At 38.2% G+C, this 18,409-nt stretch overlaps 1 protein-coding gene across 4 annotated transcripts; it reads left to right on the plus strand.

The window, feature by feature from the left end:
* Positions 1–3,776: 3,776 nt before the first annotated feature.
* On the plus strand, positions 3,777–16,697 carry LOC126591831 (protein PSK SIMULATOR 1-like). 4 transcript variants are annotated; one of them, XM_050257545.1, is made up of 13 exons: positions 3,777–4,109; positions 4,258–4,954; positions 5,793–6,118; positions 6,261–6,353; positions 6,450–6,540; positions 7,323–7,416; positions 7,967–8,064; positions 8,578–8,647; positions 14,576–14,679; positions 15,394–15,509; positions 15,648–15,728; positions 15,900–15,944; positions 16,027–16,697. In XM_050257545.1, the coding sequence occupies exons 2-13, from the start codon at positions 4,598–4,600 to the stop codon at positions 16,448–16,450; spliced, it is 1,899 nt and encodes a 632-aa protein (XP_050113502.1). In that variant the 5' UTR covers positions 3,777–4,109; positions 4,258–4,597; the 3' UTR covers positions 16,451–16,697. The 4 variants fall into 4 exon arrangements, with proteins under 4 accessions (XP_050113502.1, XP_050113503.1, XP_050113501.1 ...); XM_050257546.1 differs by having other exon boundaries at positions 4,337–4,954; positions 15,394–15,510; positions 15,652–15,728; XM_050257544.1 differs by having other exon boundaries at positions 4,337–4,954.
* Positions 16,698–18,409: the final 1,712 nt, after the last annotated feature.

An 18,409-nucleotide genomic window follows, 5' to 3' on the forward strand; every position in this document is an offset into this window, starting at 1 on the left:
AAAAATTGATATTAAACTTTAATGTGACAGATAATTCATAAATAGATTCTCTGAGAGGCCATTCTCAGCATTTCTCTCCTATTTACAAGCGGTCACAGTAGTTTGCTTTGCTTTGTACTAATTAGTCTTTGAAAACTGTGACCAACCTGCAAAGAAAATATTCCTACATAATCATATACCATATTCTTCCTTTAAGAGGAAAGAAAACCAGTTCAGTGATAGTTTTTTCTTTTGTGAATTACCGTATGGAGAAATGGTTTCTTATGGCAATCAGCAAGATAAAAGCATTTTGTCCCTCAGAAAATAAAACAATTTATACCAAACATAGCAAGAGAAAAAAGAATCGTAAACAAGAACCAACCCACTTTAAGATTCCCCAATATGGAAGCAAAAGCAATGCTTCTGGGGTTAATGATAACCGACTGTTCAACTGCTGTTCAAGGCCGGTTTAGAGATTTTTGAGGTCCGGAACAACGTCAAAAAATGTACCATCATTTTACTAACCTTGTCAATATGAGACTAAAAAAATAATGATGTTTTTGAGTCTTTAATTGATATGTATAAGTAATAAATGGGTACTAAATTAAATTTTTTGATGACACGTCATATGATTTGCAAATTTGGTTTAAAAATTTGATCAAAGCATTACTCTTTGTTGAAGATTAGTCTTGAATTGGAACAAATGTTTAAAAATAACAACCCACATAGCTACTAGCTACTAATTAAAAATAAATTAATAACCAAACAAAAATTTGTAAAAAATGAAAAGAATAAACATGCACTTAGCATTTCAAACTTAGGATAGCTCGATAATTTTAAACAACAAAAACCATTGATTATAATTAAACTTCATGATCATTTTGCCAAATTTTATATATTTATACTCTTATGAAAAGAAATTTGTAAAAATTGAAAAGTAAATAAGCTCATATGGTGATTTGAACACAAGACCTCCTCATTAATTTCAAACAACAAAACCACCATTTCTAGTTAAATTTCTTTATCATTGAACCAAATTTTATAAATTTATAGTCTTATGAAAACATATATAAATATATAATCCTAATAATTTTGGTGCCCCCAATTATTTTGGACCCCGAACAATCGTCCTGCCAACACTAGGCTTGGGCCAGCCGTGCAAGTGAGATTACCCTTTTTATAAACAAGTAACACAACATATATGAAAAAAAAATGGTTATTCATAATTACAATATGACAAAAGTTTCAGCATCACGTCTAATTGTCTATTAATATTGCATAGAAAGTGACAAGTATCACTCTAAATCACGGATATAGAATAGTAGCACATCGAATAACATCATAGTATCACGAATGAGTTGGTAAGATATTAGTATCATTCAGTACATTTTACCAACACATATGGAATTAAACTAGAAGGGAGTCAACATATTTGAATCAATAATATCAGATCAATTAAGAATGTGTAATTTATCTCATACATGAGCGAATTTCAAACCGAAGAAATTTGATATTTCATCATAAATCAATTTGTAATGTGAGGAGTATGAAGAAAATTGAGGCTTCAAAATACCATGAAGGAGGTTGAGGTTCTATCATAAACTAATTACCAATACAAGAAGTATGAAAAAAATTGAGGTTCTACCATGAAGGAAATTAAGGTTCTATCAAAAAATCAATTGACGATATTGGGAATGCATAACTCAACTTATAAGCCCACGAAAGAGTAGCAATGCTACAAGTCTTCCTCCCTTACTCTTCCCAATGTAAGGGGATCTTACAACATAAGTTACAAATATATAACTGAGAGATGTTAAGGAGACTATTTCAAAAGTTAGACTCTCTATGGATTCTTTGTTATCTCACAGTTTAACTTCAATTTTCGTGCCAATATTATAAAATATTATGTCAAACTGTGAGGTAACAGATGTTCCATAAACAATCCTGTTGATAGAGTCTCCTTACCACTTCCCTTGCGTAAGTTTTTCCCAATCAAATACATTCAATCATTTTATCTATGTCTTTGATTTTAGGTATAGGTTGCTTTCGACTACCCCGTAGACCGAAGTAAAGTATATGACCCATTTTAGGACGAAAAATCCCCCAAAAGTCTTTGTTTGATCTTCCAAGTTACATACTTGACTTGGTCTTGCTCAAAACGAAGGCAACACATCATTTGTCCATCTTGGCATCACCAAATAAATCTTGACCATCAATTGTTCATCTTATATGAATGTAGGGATATAGGTATGTCGTTGATGCTGTCGGTTTAACATTCACTGTGAAGATGAAGTTGATTGGCGGATTCGTTCTTTCTTAGTTTATATTAGTTTAGTTTTGTTGTAACTGTTTGTGCCAATTTAGCAGTTCATGTGGTCTCGCCATTTGGTGATGACTTTATTCTCAGTGATTTCTTGTTCATATGGCGGCCATGTAAGAGTTTTCCTCAGATCAAATTATTAGTCATCATAGAATTTACCCATTTAACAGTTTGTGTAATTATGTTAGTTAATTAAAGAAATCTCTTTATCCTTGCTTGTAAAAAAATATTTGTCCCAAGAAAGAATCCAAATGCTAAAGTTGACATCCATCATTTCCAAAAGGACCCTACATCTCATGACTCAGTTGACTCGGCAAGAGTTCATCATAAGATCTACAAGAAGGTCGTCCAACTAATTTTGGATTTAAATCAAGGACAAAGCATAGCATTACTTACAAGAAAACATGCATGAGGGAATAAACTTGGAATTTTGACAAAAATCATAGTTTATAAATTGACATGCATCAATTATCTTGTTTAGATTCATAAATATAGAAATTTAGAATTTCCGTGTAAAAAAATCTGAAATTTGGGACTATCAACTCCGAAGTTTAAATTCTATGCAAATAAGTATCATTTCTAACTTTCTATGAATGAGAATTTAAAATAACAAATTTGTAAAATATAATTTACCAAAAAAATAATGTTAGACTCACCATATATTTGTAATACATTTTAGTTTCACTTCATGTAACATTCAATCAACACCTAAAAGGTAAAATAATACTGGATAAGATAGAATCTTTAATTAATGTGATGTTTACGCATTTCACTTGACACATCTCGTACGGTATACCAATATTGGTATATGACTAGTCGAATGAGGATCCTCTTTGTAAGGATCTTAGACATTTTTAAATCGTGTCCGTTTATCGTATATCATGTGATCAGTTTTCGTTAGATACTATTCATATTTAATTTTAAATAAAAGTATTTAAAATGATTTCTGATCGCACGATGTACGATAAACGACACGATTTAAAGATCCCCAAGATTCTCACAAAGAGAATCCAAAAAGGATCCTCATTCTAACTAGTCGGGCTAAACTAAATAAACCTAGCAAAAATGTTACTCTTATTAAAAATTATATATCACATTTGTATCGTATTTTTAATAAAAATAGATCCATTTCTGTTGGTGGGCCAAGTCTATTAGAAAAGTTGAGTGCCAACCGAAGCTTAATCGTTAGGACTCTTTTTTTGTCAAATGCTAATGATTAAGTTGAAAATTACCGGTTAATTTTGTTTTATTTTTATTTTATGAGTCGAACGATAACATTAATAAATTATATATTAGATTATTTATCGACGGTATTTGAACTTATACTGTCATATAAAAACATAATATTTTTTTCACTACGAGGGTAAATGGTGAATTGCTGTTTTATTTTTGTTGGGTGCAAATAAATTGAGCAAAATACATAAGATTGAGCAGTCCGGTTGGTGACTTTGCGTTTTGACTACCTTCACTTTCTCCTCAAACGGGAAAGAAAGAGACTGTTTGTGCCAGGCCCAGAGTCTCCACTGACCAAACCTAGAGAGAGAATAAGGGGAGGGAGGGAGAGAGAGAGAGAGAGAGAGAGAATGCAAAGACTGCCTCTCACTCACTGCTGCTCTTTTGCTTTTTGCTGGGTTTTTCTAGTTCTCCCTCTGCTCTTCGTTAGTTTCATTTTTGCTGTACCTCCCTTTGCATGTACTGAAAAAAAGCAAATAAAAAACCCATCTTTCCATTCCTATCACCATCTCTGTTTCTTAACCTATTCAAAAGTATTGCAGTACAGAATCTCTCCCATCTTCTCACAGATCCAGCTGTAAGTCCCCTCCCCTCTTCTCTCTCTCTCTCTCTAACTTGTACAATTTCTAACCACTATTGCTTGGTTTGCTTTGTATCTATTTGTAAAATCTCAAATATCGCAATTTATCTAATTTTTGGATGTGGGGTTTTTCTGTTCTTTGCAGATTCCATCCTCGTTGTAGTTTAATGTTGGTTACGAATGTTTCTGATTGATGGGTTATGGCTAATTTCTTTATTTTGCAGCTTCTGTGATCCAGAGTTGATGGATTGGAACTCCAAAAGTGATCAGAATTGGTTTTGTAATGTATGTTGAACCCGGATATCTGTATTACTTATTTCACCGCTTTGGAGCTGGTCATTCTTGTTTTATAACTCGTTGAGGATGATTCGGATTTCGCCACTGGTTGCTTCAATCTTGTGCATTTTTATCGATAGGAATAGTCGTCCGGAGTTGGGTTGGCTTTAACTCTTGAAAAGGCTTCAAGTTCTTGTCTTGGATTTTGTATGAAAAATACGTTGTGGCTTATCAACACAATGGGTGGGATGTGCTCCAAGGGGAGGAGATCGACTGTAGACGATGTCAATGTAAATAATGCCCCCAATGGAGGCCTTCCTACTGCTAATGGTCATCATAGTAATGGATCTCGTTGTCTGCCCCCGAAATTGAATTCCAATTCGACTCCATCCCCAGTTAGTGAAGGCGTGGATAAACAATTGCGAGACCCGTTTATGTTGCCAGAAACAAATAATATGGTATCTTATGGGCTCATTACAGATGATGTCAACGACGGGATTCCTCACTTGTCGAGGACCTTATCGCACAAAAATAGATCTAACAAGTCTAAGCAGGCTGTGGCAAAGGTAATCCTGACTTTTTAATGTTAATTTTTAGTTTCTATACCTTTGGAACCACAAATTGTTCGTAGCGAGTTGGGATGGAACTGTTACACTAAAAGTGTAGTCATCAGAAAATGAGGGTGACAAGCTGTTCAAAGACGCCAGTTTATGAGTTATTGCGTATTAAGTTGACCTTTAATTGGGGTTGACATAGAAATACTAGTGTGAAACTTGGACTAGAAGAAAAGTTTGTCCGTGTGTTTCTCCCACTTCGTTTGGATTGAGGGAGTTGACTGGACTTGGTGATAATAGAAGTCAAATACTTTAAACAGGAACATTGTTTCAGGAATTACCAGGGCTTTTCGTAGAGTGTCTTTTGGTTGAACAAATATTTAGAACACGTTATTAGAAAGTAAGGAAGGAAGTATAAAGGAGGTGTTTGAGGTAGGCTATTCCAGTATCTACCACGCTATTTAGTGAGAAGAATACAATTATGGGCTTTTGGGGAAGGGATAAAGGCTGTAGTTTTATGGAGGTGTTGAACAAAGGCTGTGTCTTGACTCTTGGGTAGTGTGAATGCAGAAAAGTAGAAGGTTTTTTTTACTGATGAGGGGAGAGGGTTAAAGCTTTGTGGAATAGAATCAGATACTTGGATTTTTTTGTGGTTCCCGATTGGAGGGCTTTTATACACAGATCAAGAGCTTCACAGAAAGATGTTCCCATTTGTATGTGAAAATCCTTTTCAGGGGATGCAACTCTTATAGGAATCTTCCCTTTTAAAGTTATTTTTAACTATTTACCATCATTATCATATCAGTTTGTCCGTTATTTAATTCCTATTCTTATTGTTCTCTTGTTATAGGTATCAGAAGTAAGCTCCCTTCTGGGCAGGGCTGGTACTGCTGGCCTTGGGAAGGCAGTGGAAGTATTGGACACCCTTGGTAGTAGCATGACGAATTTGAATCCAAGCAGTGGTTTTACCTCAGGGGTGACAACAAAAGGGAATAAAATTTCAATTTTGGCTTTTGAAGTCGCAAACACAGTTGTTAAGGGTTCAAATTTAATGCAGTCCCTTTCTAAGGATAACATCAAATATCTAAAAGGGGTTGTGCTTCCATCAGAAGGGGTACAGAATTTAATATCAAGAGATATGGATGAACTCCTGAGAATTGCTGCTGCTGACAAGAGGTTAATAATTGAAAATTCCTTGTATAATTTTCGGATGATCAGAACAAGCTATTACTATTTTTGTTTCTTAACATGTGTTTATATCTTGAATAATTGTACATGAAGGTTGGAGAAATAATATTTTGTGGTAAAATTGTGGCAGAGAAGAGCTCAAAGTTTTCTCGGGAGAAGTAGTGCGTTTTGGAAATCGTTGTAAAGATCCTCAGTGGCATAATCTGGATCGCTATTTTGAAAAGTAAATCTATCAAGAAATTTGATATTTTCCTCATGTCTGTTTAACTCCTTAGACGATGTTCTGACACTGACACCTGTGCTATCTCCCAAATGTTAGGTTGGGTTCAGAAATTACACCACAGAGGCAATTGAAGGAAGATGCAGAGACAGTGATGCAGCAATTGATGACGTTAGTTCTAAATACAGCTGTAAGTACACCTATAGAGAATGCAACCTCTAGTAGCAGTTGTGTCCATTAGTGACTTACCTTAGAAGTTTCTGTAACAGCATGCACATGTTGAAGACAAAAATAATAATATTTTTAATATCTCCTTTCCACTGGGAAACACAATTGGCATAAGAATGTCATTGGATTAGTTTTACTTTATTGTTTATAGTTATCTTAAATGAGGTTCCCTCCTCAAGCTATGTGCTTTCTTGTCTGACATGGTTGAATTCTATAACTAGGATATCAAATGAAACTGAATTAAAATGCTTCATATTATGGATCAAAGAGGCTGTTTCTCTTCGTTTCTTTGTTTCTGTAGCATTAAAAGTTGATAACTTTCCTTATTTTTATATTTTGTCAGCTGTATTCTAAGTATAATAGGTTTTGTTGCTTGAAGTACCAAATATTTGGTCAATCATCTATCCATATGAAGATTCCAGTTAATTACTCAAAACGTTGCTTAGCTTTGTTGTAGTCCTTATTCAGTTGAAGGGCTTTCAAGCAAGACAATCAAATTTTCTGTTCTGCATTTAGGATTTAGCACTCTTTCGTGTTGCAGAATCATTAAACAAGCATTGGTGGCGTTAAAAAATGTTACTGCAACTGCTGGGCATATGTTGTTCCTTAGAACTTTACTGAACGATAACTTTAAAATTTAGTAAACAAGAATTGGTGGTGTTAAAAAATGTTACTGCAACTGCTGGGCATATGTTGTTCCCAAGAACTTTACTGAATGAAAGCAAACCTTTTTCTTGGTTACAGGAATTATATCATGAGTTACATGCCTTGGACAGATTTGAACAAGATTATCGGCGGAAGCTTCAAGAGGAAGACAACTCAAGTACTACCCAAAGAGGTAACTTGCATCTTGTATTTCCTTTACAATGTCATATGAAAATTTATCTCTATATTTTGGTCTTGTAGGTTAATAAAGTTATTCTGTTTTGTATTTATCCAGTCTTTTTTTTAGTTGATGACTGAGTATCATAAAGAGAGGAGTACATCAATATACTTTCTATGTGTTTGTATGTGTGTGGAACTGTAGATTTTTCCATGGTCTGTTTTGGCAGTTCTCATATCTAATAATGATGCCATGCTAATACTTGTTCTGAAGTTTGTTGATTATGTAATTTTTTAATTGTTACTATTTTGGTATTTCCGGATTTTTTCTTTGTTTGTACCTTTATAATGCCATGCCGGGGGACTCAAATGTTCTTCCATTGTTGGTCTAAGCCAATAAACCTTTAATACCGACAGTTGGCCTCATCTCAACGTGTCCTACAAAACCTTCCATATTTTTGAAATTTTGATTTCCTTCAATTTATTGTTTTGTTAGCAATGAAATGATTAGAGTCGCTTGAAGGTAATTTTGGTTTATTGTGCCTGTATATTCTTGTCACGTGTAGGAGATAGCCTTGCAATCTTGAGAGCAGAGTTGAAGAGTCAAAGGAAGCATGTGAGAAGTTTGAAGAAAAAATCACTTTGGTCCCAAATTTTGGAAGAGGTAGCAAGTTAGTATTTCTATTTGTGTATCTCACTTAGGTGCAACTGAGAATAACTTTCTGTTGATCAAATGCAGCACACAAAAGTGGGGTATATATTTGTTAGTCACATAATAAAACTTTGGAAGCTTCAATTTGCAGCTAGAGAATGCACCCATGTATTTTAAAGTACTCTTCTTCCGAATTTCTAGAAGGGATGTCATAAAAAGACATTAAAGCCTAAACCACTCGAGGAAAACAAATTACTTAATTGGTTTTTTGGAGAAAAGAAAAAAATAAACAAACAAAGCCAGCGATAGGGAGGGGACCTTTACTTTTATTTGATTTAAATTTTTTGGTTCTGAAGAAATAAAAAGATTGTTCTTTTTATTATGACATTTTGAGAATATTCTAGGATGTGTGAATTCTATGTCTTGTGCTTAAGTTCTGGGTTGTTGAACGATGATCGTGGGTGCACTGTGCCAATAGAATTTCCCTTGAAGTTCTACAACTATCCTTATATCTCTTATTTACAGGTCATGGAGAAACTTGTCGATGTTGTTCATTTCTTACATATGGAGATTCATGAAGCATTTGGAAATGCAGGTATGCGTCAAAAGTTGGGCGGTGAAACATCAACACGTACACAAAATGGGTGTAGCGGAGATGAGGATGCTTCGTTGGATGTGTGGGCACACGAGAAAGGATAAGATTAGGAATGAGGATATCCGGGGTAAAGTAGGAGTAACCGAAATTGAAGGAAAGATGAGAGAAAATCGGTTACGGTGGTTTGGACATGTGCAAAGAAGGCCTACTGACGCTCCGATTAGAAGATGCGACTATGGGACAGAGGTTCAGGGCCGAAGGGGTAGAGGAAGACCTAGGAAAACTTTGGAAGAGACTCTAAGAAAAGACTTAGAGTACTTGGATCTAACGAAGGACATGACACAGGATCGAGCACAATGGCGTTCTAAGATTCATATAGCCGATCCCACTCAGTGACTTGGATTTTCCAAGTCTCCAACCAAGAAGTTTTCCTCACTCGGGAAATTAAGGGAACACTACCCCAACCTACATGCTCCACTCAGAAAGCTTCAACATACAAGCTTCAACAAAAGCAAATTCAAAGAACTTAGCGAAGAAGGCTTTGGTGTATTTAACACAATACGTTGAAATGAAGGAAAGCTTATTTATTGATATCCCCGATAAGCTACAAATATGTACATATACATGAGTCAAAATAAACACACAAGAGGGAGCCTTCACAAAGGTTGCTTAGGAGAAGTCTCAGCAGTCGGTAGAGCCCCAGAAAGAGAAGGCACCGGAGGGGGATCATTTGGAGCCTCAGTACTGGACAAAACCCTAGAAGGAGGAGGCATCAGAGGTTGATCATTTGGAGCTTCATTACGCGGTACAGCCCCAGAAGACGAAGGCAATAAATGCCTTTGGAACAAACCCACAAATCTCTGATGATCAAGTAAAACCTGACCATCAGTTTCCTTCATCTGGTCAAGCTTCCTCTTCATGTTTGTAGCATAGTCATGTGCGAGCCGGTGCAACTGTTTATTCTCATGCTTGAGCCCTCTAATCTCCTGTTTGAGACTCATTACTTCAGCCGCCAATGATTCAACTTGGCGGGTTCGAGCAAATAGGCGTTGGGCCATATTAGACACAGAACCTGCACACTGAACACTGAGAGCCAGCGAATCCTTAACAGCTAACTCATCAGACCGTTTGGAAAGTAGTCTGTTATCTTTGGGAGTGAGAAGGTTCCTGGCCACCACCGCAGCGGTCATATCATTCTTCATCACGGAATCCCCAACGGTAAGAGGACCAGTTGGGGAGACAAAGGATGGGCGCCATATGTTGTCTGGAGAAGGCGGGGCTGCCTCTTCAACAAGGTTCAAGTCAAAACGACGGTCGGAGGGGCCAGACATTTTCAAAGGTGTTGAAGAGAGAAGAGGTCGGACAAATCAAGATCTTAGAAGTGCAAGAATGAAGCTTCTACTGGTGGAGATTCAAGTGTGCTTTGGAACTTAATGCCAGCCTCTATAAAAATCTGCACTCGACGGAGCTTCAGAAATCAAAGAGGCGCCTGCTCAGAAATCGAAGAGGCGTTTGCTTTCTCAAAAGTTGGGCTGCTTAGAGATCACGAGGGTTGATCTCAGAAATCGAAGAGCCGTTTGCTTTCTCAAAAGTTGGGCTGCTCAAAGACCACGAAGGCCGATCTCAGAAATCGAAAAGGCGCTCGCTTTCTCAAAAGCTGGGCTCCCTAGAGACCACGAGGGCCGATCTCAGAAATCGAAGAGGCACCTACTTTTCCAGCCTTGTCAGCACCTGTCACACGCACACTCAGCTTTGCGGAAATTATGGGCATTCTGTCAAAGACTTCTGGGGAAGTAGAAAACACATGAATCTTACTGTTCAATCACCCACTTCCCACACGCAACAATAAGCTCATGGGTACCACAGATAACTTTGCCAAAGTTCTCTGCCAAAGTTGAGCACGTGAAGCTTGCAGCTCCCACTACATCGCTCTGACCAAGAAGGGTAAAAGAATAGCAAAGAAACAGCACTAACAAAGTTTAGACCCATAAATTTTGAAGGTCTAGCTACCATATTATTACCCACAAGGGTAAAGGAACAGTACCACTGCTGGATAATTGGAAAGTCCATGTATGTCAACCTCTGTGCTTCGTGGCAAGGTAGACTAGCAAACATGCCCAACCTTTACTCACATTCGAGAAAACACTCCCAATAAGATTGCTTGCTCCAAAATCGAAGAGGCACCGTCCTCCGAATCTAAAGAGCCAGACTCCCAACATGACTACTTTCTTAAAAATCGAAGAGAGGGTAAAGGAACAGTACCATTGCTGGATAATTGGAAAGTCCCTGTGTGTCAACCTCTGTGCTTCGTGGCAAGGTAGACTAGCAAACATGCCCAACCTTTACTCACATTCGAGAAAACACTCCCAACAAGATTGCTTGCTCCAAAATCGAAGAGGCACCGCCCTCCGAATCTCGAGAGCCACTCTCCCAACATGATTACTTTCTCAAAAATCGAAGAGACTGCTCCCCGAATCTCGAGAGCCAGACCCCCAGCATGATTGCTTTCTCAAAAATCGGTGAGGCACCATTCTCCGAATCAATCGAAGAGGCGCTCGCTTTCTCAAAAGCTGGGCTGCTCAGAGACCACGAGGGCCGATCTCAGAAATCGAAGAGGCACCTACTTTTCTAGCCTTGTCAGCACCTGTCACACGCACACTCAGCTTTGCAGAAATTATGGGCATTCTGTCGAAGACTTCTGGTGAAGTAGAAAGCACATGAATCTTACTGTTCAATCACCCACTTCCCACACGCAACAATAACTCATGGGTACCACAGATCACTTTGCCAAAGTTCTCTGCCAAAGTTGAGCACGTGAAGCTTGCAGCTCCCACTACATCGCTCTGACCAAGAAAGGTAAAAGAATAGCAAAGAAACGGCACTAACAAAGTTTAGACACATAAATTTTGAAGGTCTAGCTACCATATTATTACCCACAAGGGTAAAGGAACAGTACCACTGCTGGATAATTGGAAAGTCCCTGTGTGTCAACCTCTGTGCTTCGTGGCAAGGTAGACTAGCAAACATGCCCAACCTTTACTCACATTCGAGAAAACAGTCCCAACAAGATTGCTTGCTCCAAAATCGAAGAGGCACCGTCCTCCGAATCTCGAGAGCCAGACTCCCAACATGACTACTTTCTCAAAATCGAAGAGAGGGTAAAGGAACAGTACCATTGCTGGATAATTGGAAAGTCCCTGTGTGTCAACCTTTGTGCTTCGTGGCAAGGTAGACTAGCAAACATGTCCAACCTTTACTCACATTCGAGACAACACTCCCAACAAGATTGCTTGCTCCAAAATCGAAGAGGCACCGTCTTCCGAATCTCGAGAGCCAGACTCCCAACATGATTACTTCCTCAAAAATCGAAGAGACACTGCTCTCCGAATCTCGAGAGTCAGACCCCCAGCATAATTGCTTTCTCAAAAATCGAAGAGGCATCGTTCTTCGAATCTCGAGAGCCAGATACCACAGACCACTTTTTCAAAGTGCTCTGACAGAGTTAAAACATGTGAAACTGGCAGCTCCCACTACCGTGCTATGACCAAGCAGGGTAAAGGAATAGCATTACTACTTGTTGTTAGGGAGACGCCTATATATGTCGACCTCCATCCCCAACGGACAGGCAGACCTGCAAAAATGCTCAACCCTTCATCATATCTGAGAGGGCACTCCCAACAAAGCCTTTCGAAATATTCAGCTTTCTTTCCCCCCGATAATACCTCTGCAAACAAGCTATACTAGAGCAAGAATATCTCATATCATCAGGGTTAAAAGCAAGAGTATCCCATATCATGCTTTTTCCCTGTTTTTTCTTTTGGCCTTGTTTTTACCTGCAAGACAAGGAGAAAGAGAGCAATCAGTCAGCACTTGGAATCAAGCTTCCAGCCAGGAACTGACTGCCTGGAACCCCTTACCTGATTACTTACCTGGCATTGCTCTCGAGTACTCATCTTCATCATCTTATGTTTCCAGGGAAGATTCCGCATCTGCTTGAGGAACAGATAGGGCAAGTGCGAAGGATACAAGGAAGCATGTGGAGACAAGCGTAACAGCACACGTGCCGATACATCCATTACTCTGTCAAAAGCAAAAGTATCCCATATCAGCAGGGTGGAACGTACTCTAGATTTGATGGACTTGTTTTGACCCTCAAATTCTTCAGTCGGCCTTATACTCTGGAGGAAACCAGAAAACCCTCCAGCTCAGTTCAAGAATAAGCCTGTGGAAAGTTACTTCTTCAAAAGCAAAAGTATCTCATATCATCTCTTCTCATTTTTCTTCTCTTTATCCTTCATGCTGCTGCAAGATGGGGAGAAGGTGAACAATCAGTCGGAGCTCTGATTGCTTACCTTGTCTGTCAACGCTTTCAGCAGACCCCCTAGCTCGACGACTTGGGGGACTCCTACTACATGGTTTGTATCGCGCTTGACCAAGCCTGAAACTACAAGTAAGCTTCAAATGAAATTGATACATTACCTTGTGCATCTCCACCAGTTAAAGATACCACCCCTGGATGGAGGAAGAGTACTTCCAGAGAAGATGCCACATCTACCTATGAGACAGATAAGGCAAGTCAAGACGACACCACACTCCGATACTTAGAAGTTTCGTGATTACGAGATCATTCTCCCACAATATTTCCTAATGTCATTTGTACTAAATCATTCACTCGTACTCACTAAAGGAGAGCTTGAACCTATGTACTTGTGTAAACCCTTCCCAATTAATGAGAACTCTTCTATTCCGTGGACGCAGCCAATCTGGGTGAACCACGTACATCTTGTGTTTGCTTTCCTATCTCTATCCATTTATATACTTATCCACACTAATGACCGGAGCAATCTAGCGAAGATCACAAAAAGCGACCGTTTTCGTTACCTAGGATCTATCTTGCAAGAGAACGGAGAATTAGATGGAGATCTCAACCATAGAATACGAGCTGGATGGAAAGAGTGCATCCGGCGTGTTGTGTGACCGTCGTAGGCCACTGAAGCTCAAGGGAAAATTTTATAGGACGGCAATAAGGCCAGCGATGTTGTATGGCAGAGAATGTTGGGTGGTGAAGCATCAACACGTACACAAAATGGGTGTAGCGGAGATGAGGATGCTTCGTGGGATGTGTGGGCACACGAGAAAGGATAAGATTGGGAATGAGGATATCCGAGGTAAAGTAGGAGTAGCCGAAATTGTAGGAAAGATGAGAGAAAATCGGCTCTGGTGATTTGGACATGTGCAAAGAAGGCCGACTGACGCTCCGGTTCGAAGATGTGACTACGGGACAGAGGTTCAGGGCCGAAGGGGTAGAGGAAGACCTAGGAAAACTTTGGAAGAGACTCTAAGAAAAGACTTAGAGTACTTGGATCTAACGGAGGGCATGACACAAAACCGAGCGCAATGGCGTTCTAGGATTCATATAGCCGACCCCACTTAGTGGGAAAAGGCTTTGTTGTTGTTGTTGTTGTTGTTGTTGGTATTCGAAGTCTGCTTGGACAGTTGGGAGTAGGACAGGAGGCTGAGAAAGATAATGGCTATTTCTTGTTTTTGATTAAATTTAATACTTACAAAACAAATTTGCACCTGACTGCTAAAAAGTTGGCATTCTTGAATTAGTATAAAAATTTAAGGGAATTGTTATTGGCACTCCAAAGTTCTCATTGTGCACTCATCACAAGTGTTTTTCTTTCTAAATTTTGGAGTGCTAATAACAATTCCCAAATTTAAGTGTAGTTGATATATGGTATGGTATTGGAACCACTCCAATCTGGTAAAGATAACATCTCCAAATTAAAGTTAACGTCTCTTGTAATATATCTCTACATGTATTGTTTATCTCTTGTAATATTCAATTGTGCATAACAATTGTTTAGAAGTTAATCATAGTGTTCAATTATTAAGTGACTTTGTGTGAATTTTGTGGTCGTGCAGATACTGAAAAACCTGTGAAAGGTTCTCAGAACAATCACAAAAAGTTGGGGTCTGCTGGTCTTGCCTTGCATTATGCAAATATTATCACTCAAATTGATCTTCTTGTGAGTTGATGTTGTTATATTCATTTCCTAAATTTTCAACCTTTGTGATAATATTTTTTCTTTTCTTTTCTTTTACTTCAGTATAAACAAGTATTTTGTATTGTCAGTGAACTACTTAATACGGTGGTGAAAATACAGTTTGTTTTTACTGTAAGCTAGCAGGTTTTTAAGTTTCAATACCTTTTTAGGCTTCAATGTGTTTATTATGGGGGTTATATTAGTGTGGAGCAACTGACTTTGAGTGTGAGAGTGGGTTGTATCCAGGTCAGTTTGGTAAACATATTTCTGTGGGGTTATGCAACCTCTTATTCTTAAGTGCCAAAATCCTTCTCTGTTTCTCTCCGAACTGTTCTTTTAAAGTTTTTGCTACCTCTAGACTATTTTTTTAATGAGCAGTCCTGTGCCTGGGAGATTTCAAGCGTGGTGGTAAAGTATTGGGTTCTGATTTCTGTGAGTTGGATTCCATAAATGTAGGATGTTCGGACAATGTATGTGTATTAGCTTTTCTTCAGTTGTGTATAGCATAACTAGCAATTAGCAGGTTATAGTAGTTACCTGGTCTATGACAGGAAGTTTCCCATTTTATGTTAAAGCACAATAATCATTCTCCTTCAATCAAATGTTATGTTTATGTTGCTTGATAAATGGGAGTTTTATGCTTTATATCAGATCACTTGGGCCATGACCTCTGAGTTAATGTTTGAATGTAACCAGGTGTCTCGATCAAGTTCTGTGCCTTCAAACACACGGGATACTTTATATCAGGGGCTCCCGCCTGGTGTGAAATCAGCTTTCCGCTCAAAACTACAGTCATTTCAGTTGAAGGAAGAGGTATCTATAGTTTTATTTAACAAGTGGAATTATTAACAACTCACCTACATTGTATTGTACTACTACAAAGTAAGCTCATATTTGTATGCCCATGCATGTACTGATCTATAACTTATCTTCGAATGCTTTTTCTTTTCGCAGCATACAATCGCTGAAATTAAAGCTGAAATGGAGAAAAAGTTGCGGTGGCTAGTTCCCATTGCCACTAACACAACCAAGTAAAGCTTCATTTGTTTTTCTTTTATCCCCCTTGACTGGAGTGGTTTAACATATCATCCAATCTTTTTGGTGGCCACATTCTTCATTTATGACAATGTTTATTTTCACAACTCTCTCATTTTTCTTCAATTCTGTTTACTGATTACTCTTTGCAATGCGGTTTTATGTAGAGCTCATCATGGCTTTGGCTGGGTTGGAGAATGGGCAAACACTGGGTGAGTTCTTAATTGCAGATTGCCTTCCATTTACTTGTGATTTCCCGATTTTTTCTTAATTTTATTAGTTGTAATGCATTAGGTCGGTGATGAACCGAAAACCTGCTGGTCAAACTGACTTGCTGAGGATTGAGACACTGCACCATGCTGATAAACATGGAACCGAGTCTTACATTCTTGAACTGGTGGTGTGGCTTCACCATCTCGTTAACCAAACGAGGGTTGGAAACTGTGGAATTAGATCTCCTGTTAAATCCCCTCTTTGCTCCCCCAACCAGAAGGCAATTCAGTTATGTATGAACAAAACCAACTGCTCATCACCCATATTAACAGTTGAAGACCAAGAAATGCTTCGATATGTAAGTAAGAGAAAACTGACGCCGGGGATTAGTAAGAGTCAAGAATTTGACACCTCAAGGACCAGGTTCAGCAAGCATAACCGGCTGAGCAAGAGTAGCAACCACTCCCCGACAAGTGTGTTGAATTATAAGTCTATAGCTGATTAGGAATAAGTTGTGATATTAATGTGTATGCACTTATGTTAAAATACCAAGTGAGAAGGTATATAGAAGTAATGCAAATATTGCCAGGTTTTGTAATCCTAGCAACTAGCTAGATGAAGGGTTGAGATTGATTTGTAATGAGAGAGAACCCATCTTGGATTCCAACAGTAATGTAAGCACTGTGTGTGTGCATTTTTTGCAGAGAGAAGAAATAGAATATGCTCTGCTAGATTTCTGCAGAGAGCTTCAATCATTTCGACTCCTTCATTTTATTGTCCATTTTGTTTTATTCTTCTTCATCAATTTACCAGATAAGATCCAAATCACAACAAAGTGAACGCAGGAAGGATCCATTTCCAATCAGGAGGCCATCCTCCGTTCCTATCATTAACTTCGATTTCGACCGGAGCAAAGCACTGGATGTCATTGATCGGATGGACACAATTCGAAGTATTTGAATGCACAGGCAAAGTGGTTCTTGTGTCTGTATGTCTTGTACGTTCATCTGCGGCATTTGTCCCTGTCGTGTGCTCTTTGTTGTGGCGGTGGCGATGTCATGGAAGCGGGCATGGATGCTGAGAAACGAGAGAAGTCATGGCCGTTTTGAATGTCAAAATGTAGGATGAGAAATGTATTTTGATCAATGTAAGTTAAATTTCTGTAGATGGAAAGGATGCTGGTTTTATACTTTCCTTAGTGGCTAGTATGTGCAGAATATTCAATTAATAATCCAAAGTTCATGCTTCTCCACTGCTCTCTCAGAATACAATAACAATTAACATGATAGGATTGACACTGTTATGCCCTATTAAAACAATTCAGACTTTGGCTCTTAAAGCATTTAGCAAATTCTATTTTTCAAAATATCATTTGCTAATTTAAGTGGCAATTTTATTATCTCCTAAATGGTTGTTGCTTCACTCCACTTTTCAACACTCTTTAAATTTTATTTTATATTTTAACAGTTAAAATACATTGTGGGCCAACAAGTACATGTTTCAATAGATGTGTGAATAAAAAAAAAAAAAGTCAATATTTTTCCTCACCACCATCAAGTGATGGTGATGTTTGAGGGTGGTGTTTACTATCTTATTAATTAACAAGAGATGAGTTTAAATTTAAAATCTGTGTAATAGATAAACAAAAATCTCAAAATTTAAATTCATTCAAGATTGTAACTTATCATCAAAAGCTTTTTTTTTCTTTTTCTCTTTTTGGCAGCATACAATCGCTGAAATTAAAGCTGAAATGGAGAAAACGTTGAGGTGGCTAGTTCCCATTGCCACTAACACAACCAAGTAAAGCTTCTTTAGTTTTTCTTTTATCCCTCTTAACTGTAGTGATTACATATTTTCTTAATTTTATTAGTTGCAATTCTTTAGGTCTGGGATGAACCGGAAACCTGCTGGTCAAACTGACTTGCTGAGGATTGAGACACTGCACCATGCTGATAAAAATAGAACCGATGCTTACATTCTTGAACTGGTGGTGTGGCTTCACCATCTCGTCAACCAATCGAGGGTTAGTATTGGAAGTATACAAAGTGAACGTAGCAACCACTCCCTGACAAGTGAACGTAGGAAGGATCCATTTCCAATCAGGAGGCCATCCGTTCCCATCATTGAATTTGATTTCGACAAGAGCAAAGCACTGGATGTCATTGATCGGGTGGACACAATTCGAAGTATTTGAATGCACAGGCGAAGTGGTTCTTGTCTATGTATGTCTAGTAGGTTCATCTGCGGCATTTGTCTTTGTCGTGTGCTCGTTGTCATGGCGGTGGCGATGTTATGGAAGCGGGCATAGGTGCTAAAAAACGAGAGAAGTCATGGCCGTTTTGAATGTCAAATGTAGGGTGAGAAGTGTATTTTGATCAATGTAAGTTAAATTTGTGTAGAAAGAAAAGATGCTGGTTTATAGCTTTCCTTAGTAGCTAATATGTACAGAATATTCAATTAATAA

Source organism: Malus sylvestris, chromosome 12 (genome assembly GCF_916048215.2).
Source record: "Malus sylvestris chromosome 12, drMalSylv7.2, whole genome shotgun sequence".
In the NCBI taxonomy this organism is placed as follows: Eukaryota; Viridiplantae; Streptophyta; class Magnoliopsida; order Rosales; family Rosaceae; genus Malus; species Malus sylvestris.

Bases quoted from the DNA above. Each gene is read 5' to 3' on its own strand.
- LOC126591831 (XM_050257545.1), top strand. From the start codon at position 4,598: ATGAAAAATACGTTGTGGCTTATCAACACAATGGGTGGGATGTGCTCC. The intron at 14,680-15,393 runs GTGAGTTGATGT...GAATGTAACCAG, and splicing joins TCACTCAAATTGATCTTCTT to GTGTCTCGATCAAGTTCTGT. The intron at 15,729-15,899 runs GTAAAGCTTCAT...GGTTTTATGTAG, and splicing joins ATTGCCACTAACACAACCAA to AGCTCATCATGGCTTTGGCT.